Source organism: Chiloscyllium plagiosum, chromosome 3 (genome assembly GCF_004010195.1).
Source record: "Chiloscyllium plagiosum isolate BGI_BamShark_2017 chromosome 3, ASM401019v2, whole genome shotgun sequence".
Taxonomy (NCBI): domain Eukaryota; kingdom Metazoa; phylum Chordata; class Chondrichthyes; order Orectolobiformes; family Hemiscylliidae; genus Chiloscyllium; species Chiloscyllium plagiosum.
The window spans coordinates 131,362,476-131,380,817 of NC_057712.1; the positions used below are offsets into that span (position 1 = coordinate 131,362,476).

The 18,342-nt window shown below is 42.2% G+C and overlaps 1 protein-coding gene across 5 annotated transcripts in view; it reads left to right on the forward strand.

The window, feature by feature from the left end:
• Positions 1 to 18,342, forward strand: part of LOC122548553 (cullin-9) — a 199,871-nt gene that overhangs the window by 80,257 nt on the left and 101,272 nt on the right. For all 5 annotated transcript variants that reach the window (XM_043687355.1, XM_043687359.1, XM_043687356.1 and 2 more), the window contains 4 exons: positions 11,131 to 11,272; positions 12,630 to 12,820; positions 14,276 to 14,675; positions 16,573 to 16,973. In XM_043687355.1, coding sequence (XP_043543290.1) covers positions 11,131 to 11,272; positions 12,630 to 12,820; positions 14,276 to 14,675; positions 16,573 to 16,973 — 1,134 coding nt within the window. The remainder of the gene's footprint in view (positions 1 to 11,130; positions 11,273 to 12,629; positions 12,821 to 14,275; positions 14,676 to 16,572; positions 16,974 to 18,342) is intronic.

An 18,342-nucleotide genomic window follows, 5' to 3' on the forward strand; every position in this document is an offset into this window, starting at 1 on the left:
GTCCCTGCTCTAACCATGTCTCCAAAATGGCCACAACATTGAAGTCCCAGGTACCAACCCATGCTGCAAGTTCACCCACCTTATTCCGGATGCTCCTGGCGTTGAAGTAGACACACTTCAAACCAACTTCTTGCTTGCCGGTGCCATCTTGCATTCTTGAAACTTGATTTCGGACCTCCCTACTCTCAACCTTTTCTGTACTCAAACTAAAATTTTGGTTCCCATCCCGCTTCCGGGTTAATATAAACCCACCCAAATAGCATTAGCGAATTTCCCCCCCCCAGGATATTGGTACTGCTCTGGTTCAAATGAAGTCCATTCTGCTTGTAGAGGTCCTACCTATCCCAGAAAGAGTCCCAATTATCCAGGATTCCAAAACCTCCCCCCTGTAGCAACGTGTTCAACTCCTCCCTCTCCGTATTTCTCGCCTCACTAGCACTTGGCATGGGCAACAAACCAGAGACAACAACTCAATTCGTCCTAGCTCTAAGCTTCCATCCTAGCTCCCTGAATTTCTGCCTTAAATCCCCATTTCTCTTCCTACCTATGTCGTTGGTACCTACGTGGACCACGACTTGGGGCTGCTCCCCCTCCCCCTTAAGGATCCCAAAAACACGATCGGGGATATCAAGAACCCTGGCACCTGGGAGGCAACACACCAACCGTGAGTCTCCAGTCCCCCCAGAACCTGCTATCTGTTCCCTTAACTATGGAGTCCCCAATGACGTCTACTCTGCTCCTCTTTCCCCCCTTCCCTTCTGAGCAGCAGGGACAGACTCTGTGCCAGAGCCCTGTGCCCCACTGCTTTCCCTTGGTAAGTCGTTCCCCCGCCCCCCCAAACCGTATCCAAAACGATATACTTATTGTTGAGGGGAATGGCCACAGGGGACCCCTGCACTGCCAGCCGGTTCCCTTTCCGTCCCCTGACTGTGACCCATCTGCCTTTTTGTTATACCTGAGGAGTGACTACCTCCCTGTAACTCCTCTCAATAACCCCCTCTGCCTCCTGAATGATCCAAAGTTCATCCAGCTCCAGTTCCCTAAAGCGGTTTTCGAGGAGCTGGAGTTGGGTGCACTTTCCGCAGATGTAGTCAGCAGGGACATTAGTGGTGACCCTTACCTCCTACATTCTGCAGGAGGAACATTCAACTGCCCTCACCTCCATTCCCACGCGTTACCTTACCAATCTGGCGCACAGAACCTCTTTTTTTTGGTTAGAGGAGGAGGATGGGTGGGAGACACTGTGACTAGTGTTTCTGGTAACGCAACCACACAGATATGACCTCCTAGAAGTCCTTCGCTCCTCCCTCGCGCCTCTCAGCAAATGGAGGCCCCGACGCCTGATATAAGAAGTAGTGAGTTGGGTACGTTATCAACATTTGAAAGGCATTTGGACAAATACATGGATAGGAAAGGTTTAGACTGATATGGGCCAAGTGCAGGGAAATGGGGTTAATGTGGATGGACCAGTCTGCGCTGAAGGTTCTGTCTCCATGCTGTAGGACTCTGTGATGGTTTCAATTCCTGGCACACTGGCACTAGTAGTGGGGCATACAGGGAGCTGTACCACTGAGATGCATGTGACCTAAATGCTACAGCTGTAATGTTAAAAGATTAAATGGGAATATCTCTCTGGACATTAATGTAATATTAAACTGCACTGTCTTTGCGTCAGGGTGACAATCATGAAAGAATGTGGATGATCGTTCTTTATAATTCACACTTCACTTAGACAGTTATTTGCTACTACTCTCCTGCTATTGGCAAGTTAAACTATTATTCAATCTCTTCCATCCAGAAATGCTTTCTGGCCATCCCTTGAAGCTAGGTATGCAGCGCCTGCATTATCTTGTGGAATCAGAGTCTGGAAATGGTCTGCATAATGATTCCCCAGGATAAGGGCATGAGCATTTGCAATATCTCTTGAGGATAACCTCATCCTACCATTGTACCTGGGGTAACATGTGACTGAGGGAGTGGCTGGGGAGCTTTTCTTGAGTGGCATGTGACACTGGGGGAGTGGCCAGAGTATCTGTGAGCATGACCAACTGACCTGTACAAAGGGGATGTGTCTTTGTTCAGGGTCTCACTTTGACTTGACCTCACACGCTTGCAAGAGGGGTCAAAGGGGTCACCTAGCTTGTTCAGGCTTTAATAAACTTCAACTGTTGGCAGAAGTTGGTGTTTGCGAATTGTATCTCGTGTGTGAAACCTCAACCATCTCCTGTCAAATCACAGAACTAAACCTGTTGAGAGAATTTAAGTAGTGTTAGGGATATTCGGAAAGTTAAACAGCCAACACAGGCAAAAGGGCCAGGTAATGAAGGTCAGCGTGACGAGTGGGGAGTGCACCTGCAAATTAGCTCAGAGTAAGGAACAACGGTGAAAATAAAATTGAAAGTGTAATTAACAAATTGCATTGATAGCAGAAATAAGTGCATTTTATAAAAGCAAATAGCTGCAGAAATAGGGAATAATAACCAAGTGCTAGAAAATCTCAGGGAAAATGCAACTAAAGAGTAAAGAGCATTTAACATTTCAAGTCCAATACAGCTCCTCTCTGGAGCTTGTTAAAAGGCACATGTAGTTGTAAGGTGACCAGGGCTGGCATGTGAACACATTATTGACTAAAGGACAAGATTGGTGCAACAGTGAGAAATTACCTTGGTTCAGAAGTTCAAGAAAGGGAATCAGTTTGGATGGAAAAGTGTGATGAAATGAAGGCATAATGGTTAATCCCCTGGGACATGGGCTTAAATCTCACCATGGCAGCTGGTAAAATTTAAATTCCATCTGGAATAATATAAATCTGGAAGTTAAAGCTCATCTCCATGATGGTGACAATTATCGTTATAAAAAACAATCTGGCGTACTAAAGTTCTTTAAGGAAGAAATCTGCCATCCTTGTCTGAGCTGCCATTCACGTATGTCTAATCTTGTAGCATGTGGTACTGCCCTCTAGAAATGTCAGTTTAGGCCAATTTGCATACATCCCATAAACAAATTTAAAAACAAAACAAATTAAAGACCACATTCTAGGACATCATCTATTGCTATAATGTGATAACATTTCACCTTGTACTGGAGCCCCTTTATATCAATAAAAGCAAAATACTGCAGATGTTGAAATCTAAAATAAAGTGCTGGCAAAATTCAGCAAATCTGGCTCCTGTTTTCCCTACTTTACAACAGTAACTACTTTGGCTGTAAAATACTTTGATAAATGCAAATATTTTTATGATGTTTTGTAATATGTTAATACATTAAAGATGCAATATAAATACAGGCTGTTTAGAAGAGTTATCACTCTTCTGGGATGCTGATGGTGTCAGTTACAAAGCATCAGTTGACTTGTAACAGCAACTTCTATGTTCCAAGCTTCCTGGTGCAACTTCTACACTATTTTGAAACTTGCAGTACATTCTAGATATTTTCCTCCATAGGCAATAAAAATGCTTGTTTATCCTATCTAAAGAAAATATAAAAGTTGGTTTGCAATGGATACTTTTAAGGTGTTAAAATAGTGCAATAGTAAAATGCCAGCATTCAATTTGATACAACTGAGGCTATACTGTCACTCCAGTGCCACTACTTCCCAGTTATACAGTCATAGAGATGTACAGCACAGAAACAGACCCTTTTGGTCCAACTTGTCCATGCCGACCAGATATTCCAACCCAATCTAGTCCCACCTGCCAGTACATGGCCCATATCCCTCCAAACCCTTCCTATTCATATACCCATCCAAATGCCTCCTAAATGTTGCAATTGTACCAGTTTCCACCACTTCCTCTGGCAGCTCATTCCATACACGTACCAACCTCTGTGTGAAAAAGTTGCCCCTTAGGTGTCTTTTATATCTTTCCCTCTCCTCCTAAACCTTTGCCCTCTAGTTCTGGACTCCCCGACCCCAGGAAACAGACCTGGTCCCTCAAGATTTTATAAACCTCTATAAGGTCATCCCTCAGCTGCAAAAAGTTGCCCCTTAGGTGTCTTTTATATCTTTCCCTCTCATCCTAAACCTTTGCCCTCTAGTTCTGGACTCCCCGACCGCAGGAAACAGACCTGATCCCTCAAGATTTTATAAACCTCTATAAGGTCATCCCTCAGCTGCCTCCGCTCCAGGGAAAACAGCCCGAGCCTATTCAACCTCTCCTTCTCGTTCAAATGCTCCAACCCTGGCAACATCCTTAAATCTTTTCTGAACCCTTTCAAGTTTCACAACATCTTTCCGGTAGGAAGGAGACCAGAATAGCACACAATATTCCAACAGTGGCCTAACCAATGTCCTGTACAGATGCAACATGACCTCCCACCTCCTGTACTCAATTCTCTGACCAATAAAGGAAAGCATACCCAATGCCGCCTTCACGATCCAATCTACCTGTGACTCCACTTTCAAGGAGCTATGAACCTGCACTCCAAGGTCTCTTTGTTCAGCAACACTCCCTAGGACCTTACCATTAAGTCCTGCTAAGATTTGCTTTCCCAAAATGCAACACCTTGCATTTATCTGAATTAAACTCCATCTGCCACTTCTCAGCCCATTGGCCCATTTGATTGAGATCCCATTCTGATCTGAGGTAACCTTCGCTGTCCACTGCACCTCCAATTTTGGTGTCATCTGCAAACTTACTAACTATACCTCCTATGCTCACATCCAAATCATTTATAAAAATGATGAAAAGTCGAGGACCCAGCACCGATCCTTATGGCACTTCACTGCTCACAGGCCTCCAGTATGAAAAACAATCCTTCATCACCACCCTCTGTCTTCTACCTTTGAACAGTTACAACCAAAACAACTTGTTTTCCAAGATGACTGATTAAATACCTTATCTGAATTTATTTTTAATTGAAGAGTCTTGCAAGTAGCTAGGTTTCTTAACAAACAGAATAATTGTTTTAGTATCAAAACAAAACTCATTCAATAAAGATGCAATAGTTGCTTAACTTGGATATTCAGTAATTTAGACGTATAAATACTTTTCTCTTTAAATAACCCCAAAACACACGCATATGTTTCCACTGTGATTCACTTTTGCCAGAAAATGTTTTCTTTTTAATGCTGGTTATTGTTAAGGCAATAAAGAATAATAAGGCAAATGTTCCAAAATCTGTTGATCTGATGTTCTCGCACATGTGGTCAGGCTCGAATTTGTACCCACAGTTCTTGCTTTCACAAACAGCATTCCTGAGCAAGCTGTATTGAGATCTTCCTCCAATCATGCTTTGAGAACCATAGGATCATACAGTATAGAAGATGCCCTTTAACCCACTGTGTACTGCCAGAAATACTGTAATAACTACACCTGTCCCACTTTCCAGCACTAGGTCCATAATCTTAAATGTTATGAGTCTTCAAGTACTCATCCAAACACTTTTAAAAGGTTGTGAGGTTTCCCACCTCAATTGCCCTCCTATGCAGTACATTCCAGATCTGTACCACCCTTTAGTTAGAGCTTTTCCTCAAATCCCCTCTAAACCTCCTGCCATTCACCTTAGAATTATGCCCTTTTTTATGACAGGATGGACATCTGTTTTCTGTCCATCTTGTCCGTGCCCCTTATCATATACACCTCTTTCAGGCCCACCTCAACCTTCTCCGATCCAAAGAAAACAACCCAAGCTTATCCAGCCTCTCTTTTGGGCCGAGATGATCCATCCCAGGATCCTCCATCCTGGTGAATCTCCTCTGCACCCCCTCCATGACGGTCTGATCTTTCCTATAGTGTAGGGACCAGAACTGCATGGGACCCCAGCTGTGGCCTAACCAAAGTTCTGTACAGCTCTGACATGACCTCCCTGCTCTTTGTAATCTATGCCTGGACTGCTATAGGCAAGAGTTCTGTATGTTAACTTAACCACCCTGTTAACCTGTCCTGCCATCTTTAGTGATCTGTGAACAAGCAACCAAGATCCCTCTGTTCCTTTGAGCTTCCTGGTGTCTTGCCATTCATTGAGTACTCGCTTGCCTTGTTCCTTCTTCCAAAGTACATCACCCTCACATTTATCAGTGTTACATTTCATCTGACAATCTGACTATGTTCGGAAAATAACACCTCTTCCTCACCTTCAAACACCTGGCCGATCTTTGTGTCACCTACAAATTTATTTATCGTCTCCCCTGTACATTCTCAACTAATCTTTATGAATAAGGCACTCAGCACTGGTCGCAATTGTTTCATTCTGAACACAACAGCATTATAGTGTCATCGAATTTGCAGTACAGAAGGAGGCCATTTGAAGGAGGCTATTGTGGCTGCACTGGATCTCAAAAAGCTAGTCCCATTCTCCAGCCCTATCTCTCCCCTTTAAATTTATCACTTTAAGGTTTATATCTAGCTTTCTTCTGAAACCTGCTGTGGAATCCACCACCTACACTTTCCAGGCAGTATATTCCAAATCCTAATGACTCCTTGGGTAAAGAAGCTTCTCATCTCATTTCTAGTTCTCAAGCTGACAGTCTTGAAATTGTGCCACCTAGTTAATGACATACGAACTAATGGAAACATATTCTTCTTTACCCTGTCAAAATTGACCAAAATTATGAACAGCTGAATAAGATCACCTCCTCTTCTCTGCTCCAAGAAGAATAAGGCCATTTTCTCTCATCTTTCATTGCACATAAAATCCCTCGTCATTCTAGTAAATCTCCTTTGCGCACATCCTTAACATCCTTAAATAAGGTGCCCAGAACTCTGTTGGTTGGAGTCATACCCGGCACATAGGAAGGTGGTTATGTTTGTTGGAGGTCAGTCATCTCAGCTGAACGATATCTCTGTAGGTGTTCCTCAAGGTAGTGTCCTAAGCCAACCATCTGCAGCTACGTCATAAATGACTTTGCATCCATTATAAGTTCAGAAATGGGGACATTCGCAGATGATTACATAATATTCACCATTCACAACTCCTCAGATACTGAAGCAGCCAATGTTCAAATGCAACAAGATCTGGATAATAAGTGACAAATAACATTTGTGCCACAAAAATGCCTAACAATAACCAGCTGCAATCGATAATTTAACCACCATCCTTTCACATTCAGTCGCTTCACCATGACTGAATCCCTGGCCATCAACATTCTGGGGTTGTCATTGACCAGAGACTCACCACATAAACACAGTAGCTACAAGAATAACGTCACAAAGTGTGGTGCTGGAAAAGCACAGCCGGTCAGGCAGCATCTGAGGAGCAGGAAGTCAATGTTTCAAGCATAAGTTTTTCATCATGAAGAACTTATGCTCGAAACGCTGACTCTCCTGCTTGGGTGCTGCCTGACCCACAGGTTTTTCCAGCACCACACTTTTTGACTGATCTCCAGCATCTGCAGTCCTCCCTTTCTCCTACAGTAGCAAGAGGCTGGGAATACTGCAGCGAATAACTCATCTCCTGACTCCTGAAAGCCTGTCCACCATCTAAAAGGCGCAAGTCAGGAGTGTGATGGAGTACTCCTCACTTGCTTGAATGCAGCCCCAACAACACGCAAGAAGCTTGACACCATCCAGAGCAAAGCAGCTGCTTGATTGACACCACGTCCACAAGTATCTATTCCCTCCACCACTGGCGCTCAGCAACAGCAGTGTGTACAACCGACTAGGTGCATTGTAGAAATTCACCAAAATTCTTTAGTACCTTCCAACCCCCATGACCGCTTCCATCTGGAAGGACAACGGCATCAGATATGTGGGAATGACACCACCTACAAGTTCCCCTCCAAGCCACTGACCATCTTGACTTGAAAATGTATTGCCATTCCTTCACTGTCATTTAGGCAAAATCCTGGAATTCCCTCTGTAACAGCATTGTGGCTCTGCCCACAGCACATGGACTGCAGCAGTTTAAGAAGGTAGCACACACTGCCACCTTCTTGATGGGTACTTAGAAATGCTGGCCAACCAGTAATGCCTGTGTCTCACGAGAATAAAACGTTTCTTTTCAATCTCTCTCGCACACTCTCCAATACTCTTTCATCCTTCCTATTGTGTGATTTCTGAACTGTACACGTTATTTCAGCTAAGGCCTAACAAGTGTCTTCTATAATTTCAGCAGCACAACCTTGCTCTTATGCTCTCTGCCCTCAGTAATAAAACTGAAGATAAGACAGTCTATGCTTTTTATTAAGTGCTCCATCCATCTGTTCTACTGCCTTCCATTCTCTGTATGCAGATACACTCCAGTCCCTCTACTCTTGCAGATCCCTCTTTAGACTTGTACCCCTGATGTCATCTGTCCATGTTCTTCCAACCAAAATCTATCACTTCAATTGAATCCCCATTAATGCATTCATTGAGTCAGAGATCTACATTAAAAAGGCCCTTCAGCCCATTGTGCCTGTGCTGCTGAAAAACCATTTACTTAACTGTTCTAATCCCATTTTCTTGCACTTGGCCCAGAGCCTGATATGCCCTGGCATTGCAAGTGTTTAGGTGTGCATGCACTTCTTAAATGTTATGAAGATTTCTGCCTCTCTTGTTGACAGAATTCCAGATTCCCACTATGCTGTGGGTGAAAAGATTTTTCCTCACATCTCCTCTAAACATTTTACCTCTCCATCTCTGTTGTCATTGCACCTTTCATCAAGAGGAAAAGTTGCTCCCTGTCTATCCTTTCAATGTCCTTCATAATTTTATACAAGTCAACAGAGATGTACAGCACAGAAACAGACCCTTTGTTCCAACTCGTCCATGCAGACCAACTATCCTAAATAAATCTAGTCCTATTTGACAGTATTTGTTCCATATCCGCCTGAACCTTTTCTATTCATATGCCCATCCAGATGCCTTTTAAATGTTGTTATTCTGCCATCCTCCTCTTCTCCCTCTGGCAGCTTGTTCCATAGATGCACACCCTCTGCATGACAAAGTTGCCCCTTCGGTCCCTTTTAAATCTTTTCCCTCTCATCTTAAACCTATGCTCAGTAGTTCTGGACTCCCCATTCCCAGGGAAGAGATCTTGCCTATTTACCCTATCCATGCCCCTCATGATTTTATAAACCTCTCTATGGTCACCCCTCAGCCTCTGGCACTCTCGGGGAAAACAGCCCTAGCCTATTCAACCTCTCCCTATAGCTCAAACTCTCCAACCCTAGCAACATCCTTCCTATAATGGGGAGACCAGAATTGCATACCAGTATTCCAGTAGTGGAATAACCAATGTCCTATACAGCTGCAACATGACTTCCTAACTGCTATACTCAATGCACCGACCAATAATGGCAAGTATACCAAACGCTGCCTTCAACCTGTGATCTGCTTTCAAGGAACAATGAACCTGCATTCCAAGTCTCTTTGTTCAGTAACATGTCCTCTCATGTCCTCTGTTCCTCTTCTCTGCACCCTTTCCAATGCACACTCATTCCTCCTATAATTTGGATTCCATAACTGCAGGCAAAACGGTAGCTGCGGCCTAACCTATGTTTATATATTTCCAGCATAACCTCAAACAAAAACAGAAGTTGCTACAAAAGCTCAGCAGGTCTGGCAGCATCTCTAAAGAGAAATCAGAATTAACTTTTTGGGTCTGGTTAACCCCCTACCCATTTCAATGCATTAAAAAACTGACCTGGATATATTTGAGGAACTCTGCTCCCTATAAACCTTTCGCATTATGACTACCCCAATTAATGTTGAGATGGTTGAAATCTCATACTACCACTATCCTATTACATCAAAATTTCCCTGAAATTTGTCTAGATATCTGATCTTCTGTTCCTCTTGAACGGTTAGACATATAGTACGTTCACAGCAACATGCTCCTTTTTCGTTTTTAAATTCTATGTCCATTGATTTGTCAGTGTAATTTTCAAATTCTATACTGTGCTTTCAGTTTACAATGCTTTCAAATTTTGTATCAACTACAAACTTGCTACACTTTCATTCCTCCTTATCCACAAGGGTTTGGTTCCTGAGAATCCTGGGAATGGTGAAATTCACAAGTGTGGAGCTTGTTTAAAAATAGGTTAAAAATTGCAGATACTCAACTTTTGCCTGTGGATGTTGAATCTTGGTCTTTTTTGGATGTGGATAGGTGAATTCATGCTTTGTGATTTCAGATGTAGTGGATTTTACTGTATATCAAGTGAAGCGGGGGGCTCAATATAAGTCCTGGGCAAACCAACTACAAACTTTGCATTGGCCCAAAAAATATTCATTGACCAATTTCTGTTCCGTATCCCTTAGCCAATTTTGTATGTACATTGCAGCTGTCCCTTTTATTCCATAAGTTATGACTTTTCTGGCATTTGTTGTGTGGCAAGGCATCAAATGGCTTCTGTAAGTCCTTTTGTACCATAGCAATAGTATTAGCCTGATCAACCCCTTCTCTTATCTCTTCACACATCTCTATCAAATTAGTTCAACATGATTGCTCCTTAGAAATATATTGGCTGTCTTGCTCAACCTACCTTTTTCCATTTGACTGCTAACTCTACACGGAGTAATTGTTTCGCAATGTTTCCCACCCCTGAAATGAAACTGACTGGTCTGTAATTGTTGGTCTTCACTTTGCACTATTGAACTATTATGTCATACTTGCAATTCTTCAGTCTTCTGGCTTTTCCCCTGAGTGTCGGGCAGTCTGAAATATTATTACTAGTGCTACTGCAATTTCCATGCTCTTCAAAGTCCTTGGATCCATCCAATCCAACATTAATGACTTGTCAGCTTGAAGTGCCAACAATATATCCAACACTTCCTCCTTCTCAAATTTTGTGTCCTTCCAGTTTCATTCTCTGACACAATGACCTGAATAGCATCCATTTCCTTGGCATTTACTTATGTATTTATTTAGTACCTCGTGCCCCTCTGCCTCCATGTGTAAATCTCCCTTTTGATCCCTGATCAGCCGTACTCCCCTTTTTACCTGTCTTTGTTGAGATATGCCTTTGGAGACTTTGACAGGCTTCGGAGGGTCTCATGTACTTTGTCTCCTTCTAATGTTGGTTTATCCTTAATTAGAGGGTGAGGAATTGTGTTTTAAGGATTTGGCTTTTTAAAAAAAAATTCATCAGTTCAGTTCCAAGCATATTTTTCTCTGGATGAGGGCAGGTTGTGCGGTGGCTGTCTGAGAGATGTGGTGAAGAGATGGTGGATCCTGATTCTACATTTATTCAATTATTTTTATTTTTAGGTTTTCTGGCACCAGTTGAATAGAACATACTGGGTGCACTGGCACATGATCGAGATCATTGGGGATGGAACAAGTGGACAGGTGGAGAAGGAATCACAGGAAAAAGCCTCATTGCTGGCTGAACACCTTAAACTAACAACAGGTAACGGTATCCACAAATAAAACATGCGAAAGATGCAACTTACCTTGAAGTTCCCTGCAACATTACCATATGTTGCTATCTTTTAGAATTCAGAGATAATCGGGAAATGATTAAGATTTGATGACAATTGTAGCTGAAGGTGTTGTAGTTCTCATTAGGTGTTATTTTTGAATGTAGAATTTGATGATCTGATATATGGAGAGATCTTCTTCTGAGGAGAGGTTGAGTAGGTTGCACCTATACTCATTGGAGTTTAGAAGAATGAGATTGAGAGGATTACAGTTTAGGATCAGTTAGGTTCCTGTGAAAATGAAAGTTGGTAAGATACAGAAGCCTTGGATGACAAGAAATTGTGAGCACTATCACAGTTTTAGAAAGCTGAAGGCAACAGAGCCCTTGAGGAATGCAAGCGATAGCAGGAAAGCGCTCAAAGAAGCAGTTAGTGTTAAAAGGGGCCATGAAATGTGTTTAGCAAACAGAATTAAGGAAAATCTCAAGGTATTTTATGTATATAAAGGACAAGAGGGTAGTCAGAGAAAGGGCAGGTTCACTCAAGGATGAAGGGAATTTGTGTGGAGTCAAGGATTGGGTGAGGTTGTTACTGAACACTTTGCATCAGTATTCAAAGGAGAAGGACATGGTGGGTGGTCAGTCTAGAAAGGGGTATGTTGATATTCTTGGGCATGTCATTTGTAGGCCAGACAAGGTGAGGACAGCAGATTTCATTCCCTAAAGAGCATTAGTAAACCATAAAGGAGAGATAAAAATTTCCTGTGTGGGATTGTAAATACACTGCAAGAGCAGTTATTGAAACAAATAGTGGTGTCAAAGCCAAGGGGCAGAAGGATCAAGAAGGTTGCTGATACCCTTGAGCTGTTCAACTTGTGAAAAAGTATTTTGTTAAACGCTTAATGTGATGAAAGATGAAATGAAACTGATCATACGGCTTTGTAATGGAATGAGTCAGTGCTACTCCAAAGGATGATGATGGTGGGAATTAGCGAGGTCAAGAATGGTTAGATTCTCTCTTTTGGATATGGTCATTGCCTGGTACTTGTAGCATTAATATTATTTGCCACTTACTCTGGAACTCTGTTCTGTTCCGAGTGACTCAGTTCTGCTGCTTCATCTATCTATCTTCAATTTATATTTTGTTTTCCTTCGTATTTGAATGCTGTTGCACAGTGAACAATTTGGTTTGAATTACTATTGTGGTCCCTTCATTATTTTGAAAGTGACTTGACCTATCTCAAACACCAATTTTTTTTTTTCAACAAAACCATTTTGATGCTAGCGAATTGAGAATCTCCTCACTCTTTCAAAGCTGTATTACATTTTTCAAAATATTGTTTTCCAGTTGCCCAGACGTTTTTCCATAAGCCGCCAGGTGGACTGTACTCGCTGCCTTATCTGTCAGAGAGCATTGCTGAAGATTCCTCAACACTCAGCCGCTCAGAGTGGTGGGAGGTGCTTTTCTTCATCAAGAAATTGGAACCAAAACAGCAGCAGGAAGCTATTGATATCATTAGACAGAACTTGGAAGATCAGGTCAGAACGGAGTGATGGCTGAAAGCCAGGAGATGCATGGTTTGAGATCCAAAGTTTGACTGTATCAACACAAATCTAGAATGTCAGTGCTGCTGCAATTCACCACCTTGCCAATTTAATGTGACATTCTATGGTGATCATATTAGTTTTGCTGCCCTAAGTCTGTTGTCTCCTTTCCTGACAGCAATGTGTTGTCTGCACCAAATGAACTGCAGGAGTTCAAGAAAGCAGCTCACCACCACCTAAACAGCACCTTGGGATGAACAATAAATGCTGACCCAGCCAACAGGATATTCAACTGTGGGACTTGGGCAATAGACTCTAATGCTGTAACGTAACTTTTAAATCTCACACTTGGCAACAGATTTGCAAAATGCAGTCAGCAGCTGGGACCCTGGCTGATTGTCTTCCACGGCCCAAAAACAAATTCAGGATCTGAGCCCTTTTAATTTTTTTTGGACACTCAAAATGTGTGTATCACCAGATGAGCATTTGTTGTAAATCCTTAATTGCTCTCGAAGGTGTTGATGAGCTGCCTTTTTGATAGACTGTATCCATCTGGTCAGACTTTTCCTGTAGAGCTGTATTTAGTTTAATATTGCATGTTTGATAGAAGTGAGTGACACTCGGGCCATTCTGAAAGGCAGTTGAGAATGAACCATTTCACTTTAGATCTAGAGTTTGCGTGGAGCCCAGCCCAGGTTAAGAAGTAACAGATTTCAGCAAGGCAGGTGATGGCCAAGTGCAATTATTGATCAAATATTAATCCAGAGACAGGCGAGTGTTTTGGGGGGCCAGGATTTGAATCCCACCGTGACAGATTGAGTCTAATGATGACCATGAAATCATTGATTGTTTGGAAAAATCCACCTAGTTCACTAAACCACTTACTTGATCTGGCTTATGTGTGACTCCAATGTGGTTGACTCTTAATTGCCTTCTGGGCAATAAACACTGGCATGGCCTGCGACACCACATTCTCAATGAAAATGTAAACACGTTGATGAATAAGGTGGCTTTTAATGAGTGCACTAGTTTTATGACCACTATTATCTGTGTTAGCTCTTTAGTTCAGTCTTATTTATTTTAGTGTAAATTCCCCAGCTGCCGTGTTGGTTTATGACTTCAATTCTGCTGGCTCATTATTCCTGCCCACAGGATCATAGTAATACAACAGAAATGCTACCATGTACAGTGTAACAGCCCTCATGTCTCACTGGTTTGGATCAGAAAGCTGTGGAGGCTGGGTATTTTGACCCATTTGACTCAGTGCTTCACTTTGTGTGAAGTGTAGAATAAAAATGTTTGAATCAAAAACTTTATTATATTTCATCAAAGTTAAAATAATCATGAAGTGTCATGTAATGTTAGAGATATCAGCATGTTGTTATTTATTTAGAATAGGAGTTGTCAATTGCCAGTAAGGTTTGAGTCTGTTTTGAATCTCTTCTGCAGATTTCAGTAATGGATGAGAGTGTGTTGATTCAGTTGACTGTACCATCAGAGCTTGCACAGAAGCTGCTTCAGTTCTTGAGACCGTTTTGCCCTTCAGCCTACCTGAATGACTTGGAGTGTTCTCACGTTTACACTAAACACTACTTAAAGAAGAAAAGGCTGGACCAGGACAACTTCTCAAGTGTATTAACCAATATGGAGTATGTTTCCCTGCCTGGCACCACTGGTTCAATTGTTTCAGGATCATCTGCTTCTCAATCGAAGAAAGCCAAGAAAGAGGTTTCTCCAGATCCTACAAACACCGCAACTATTTCAGCCAAAAATGATGCCGCACAGCCATCAGAGATGGGAAAAATGGAGGAGTTGGAGCTACCTGATGATCTGGAAGAAAAACTGAAAGGTCAGTGTTCCTGGTGCTGAGGGCAATCAGGATATCATTTTTTCTTAATTTTCTTTTCTCTGTTATAGTATATGGACATCACCTGTGGGGCTGGCATTTTTGCCCACCTATAATTGTTCTTGAACTGAATGATTTTCTAACCATTTCAGAGAAAGGTTGAATGTCAACCATGTTTCTGCTCAGCAACTAACGGTTTAAAACTGTAAACCATATAGCCCTCTGGGCATAAGCTGTGGAACTGCAGCATATGCAGGTGTTGGTTTAAAATCCTAATTTAACTGATTTTATCTCCACTGTGGAGGATAAGTGAGCAGGCACTTAGTGCTATTCTTGAAAATAAAATGCTTTGGACCCATATAGTTATTTATGCAATATCAAATGCAATTAAATATCAGAAAATAGACTCTGATGTTGCAGCTTGCATCCTAACATTCATCATGTACTCTCTTGCCTTGTTATCATTGAGCTATTCAGCATGGAAACAGACCCTTCAGTCCAACTCATCCATGCCGACCAGATATCCTAAATTAATCTAGTCCTATTTGTCAGCACTTGGCTCATTTCTTTCTAAAGCCTTCCTATTCATATACCCATCCAGATGCCTTTTGAAATGTTATAATTGTACCAGCCTCTACCATTCTTCTAGCAGCTCGTACCATACACACATCACCCTCTGAGTGAAAGCATTACCCCTTGGGTCCCTTTTAAATCTTTCCCCTCATCTTAAACCTATGCCCTCTAGTTCTGTACTCCGCTACCCTGGGCAAAGACCTTGGCTATTCATCCTATCTATGCCCCTCATGATGATATAAACTTCTTTAAGTTCACCCCTCAGCCTCCGACGCACTAGGGAAAACAGCCCAGCCTATACAGCCTTTCTCTATAGCTCAAACCCTCCAACTCTGGCAACACCTTTTGAAAATCTTTTCTGAATCCTTTCAAGTTTCGCAACATCTTTCCTATAGCAGGGAAACCAGAATTATCCTTTGAGCATGCATCACATCCCCTCGCAGTCTTCAGGATTAAATTCCATTTGCCAGTGTTCTGTCCATCTGAACAGCCCATTTATGATTTTCTGTAGTGGAAAGCTTTCCTTATCACTATTTACAGCACAACTAATTTTCATGTCATCTGCAAACTTTCTGATCACTCCTTCTACATTCATATCTGGATCCTTAATATGCATGACCAGCAGCAAGGGATCCAGCACTAAATCTTGCGGTGCACCACTGGGCACAGGCTTCCAATCATAAAACCCCTTTTGATCACCACTCTGTCTCCTCCCACAAAGTTTATTTTGGAACCAATTTACCAAATTGCCTTGGACCCAATGGGCTATTACCATCTTGTCCAATCTGCCATGGGAGAACTTGTCAAAGACCTTATCATAGCCCAAATAAACCAGATCCACTGCCCTAATCTCATCTATGCATCTAGTTAACGTGGAGACTTGAACCAACCTGTCTGAAATGATCTGCCTGATAAAGCAATTCTGACTATCCTTGGTCAAAACTTGCTTCTCTAAGAGCAGATTAACTCTGCCCCTCCGAATTTTTTTGAATCGTTTTTCCACTTTTCCAACAATAGGGATGGTTTCTACTCGGTCCAAATCTCTCACGATCTAAAACGCCTCTGTCAAATTTTATCCCCCACTTCTCTTCTGCAAGGGTAAGTCCCCAGTTCCTTCAAAGCTGGACACTACAGCTTTGAAAGGATACATAAACAGAAATTGGCTTCAAGGAAGTCTGATTGCAGCCATGTGGAAAGATTGGAGACTGAACAAGGTTTTAAATGGTATCCAGGAAGCTTGTGAATGTGCCACAGTGATGTCAGCTGCTGCTGAAGCCATGAAATCAGGACATGACATACTAAAATGATTGTTTGTTTTTCCCATTAGTATTCAGCTGTCCAAAAGTGACTGGACGCAAAACTAATTTGGAGAAGATGGGGGAGGTAGTAGAGATCATGAAGAAGTCAAGCTCTGATATCAGTTTGCAGGTTGCAGGCTTCAAGTTCATTACTAAAATGTTGGAGGAGGACAGCACGCGAGAGAAGGTGACTCTGAAAGTGGATTCTGGCCTTAACCAAAGGGACAAACTGATCAAAGTGCTTGTGGAAGAATTGACCAGTTTATCCAAGGAAAAGCCCCTTGTTGTCACCTGTTTGCGGCTGATTTACATCCTGATGCAGCGTTATGACTGGAGAGCCTTGTTTGCCACAGAGGGAGGAATCAAAAGTGTTCTTTCCTGTATGCAAGAGCACAAGAATTCAGCACTTGTTCAGCAGGCTGCACTCGCTGTAAGTTCCGAACTGAGAAATGTTTCTCTTTTTCCTTTCCTCCTGATGAAACCAGGTGTCTTTTATTTCTTCCCCATCTAATTTTACAAAATACAGAAGGGCATTGAGATAACTGTATTGTTTTCCCTTCAGCTCAGATAACAATTTTTTTAATGGCCTGTCCTCTGTCATACCCATTCTACTTATTTAACTAAGCAAAGTTATTTAACTCAGCAAAATTAAAATTCTAGTGCAAGATCCCACAATTCAATCCCAACAATTTAAAAATCTGTAACCCAGCTGGAATTTACACACATCAGGCCTTGTTTTCAGTTCTTTCCCAGTTCAGTTTTATCCACTGTTATTTCCAGCACTGAGAGGCATGAATGGCAACTCTTCCTACTGACCTCAACTCTGACTTCTGATTTAAAATCTCCCTTTGTTGAGCAAGTTAGATTGTTGCTAGTTTTGGACATCAAGGCACATGAACAGCTTGTAGAATTAACTTGCATTCCAGTGATCAGAGTGAGGGGAGAGCATCTGCTTTGGGGAAATTGCCAATAACACCAGCTGGTGGAAGTTCTGCATTGTTACTTTGACAAAATCAGTTTGCTGAAAGAATGATGATGGGAATGTCTCAGTACAGCTGCTTCAAGAGTTGGTCATGTCTGCCAAATCTGTTAGAATTCTTTGAGGAGATAATGAGCATGTTAGATAGAGAGCAAGTTTGGATCTGTTTGGATTTCTAGAAGGCTTTTGACAAGGTGCTGCACAGGAGGCTGCTAAATAAGATGAGCCCATAGTGTTAGGGCAAGGAACTGGCATAGATTTGCTGATGGCAGAAGGCAAAGGCAGAAGGGATAAAGGCATCTCTTTCAGGATGGCAGCTGGTGACGAGTGGAGTTCTGCAAGGGTCAGTGTTGGGACCACAACTATTCATGTAATACATTAATGATCTGGATGAAGGAACTGAGGACATTGTTATAGATGACTCAAGACAGCTGGAGGGACAGATGGGATTGAGGAAGCAGAAGACCTGAACAGGTTAGAGTGGACAGATGAGTGGTGTATGGAATACATCGTAGCAAAGTGTGAAGTTATGTATTTTGGTAGGAAGAATGGAGACATGAACTATTTTCTAAATTGGAAAGGTTTCAGAAATCTGAAGTATAAAATCTGGCAGTCCTCGTTCAGGATTCTCTTCAGGTTAACATGCAGGGTTCACTTTGCAGCTAGAAAGGCAAATGCAATGTTAGGAGAAAGGGAGGACTGCAGATGCAGGAGATCAGAGTTGAGTGATGGTGGAAAAGCTCAGCAGGTCAGGCAGCATCCAAGGAACAGGAGAATCGACATTTTGGGAATAAGGCTTGTGGGCCAGGGAGGGCTGAGA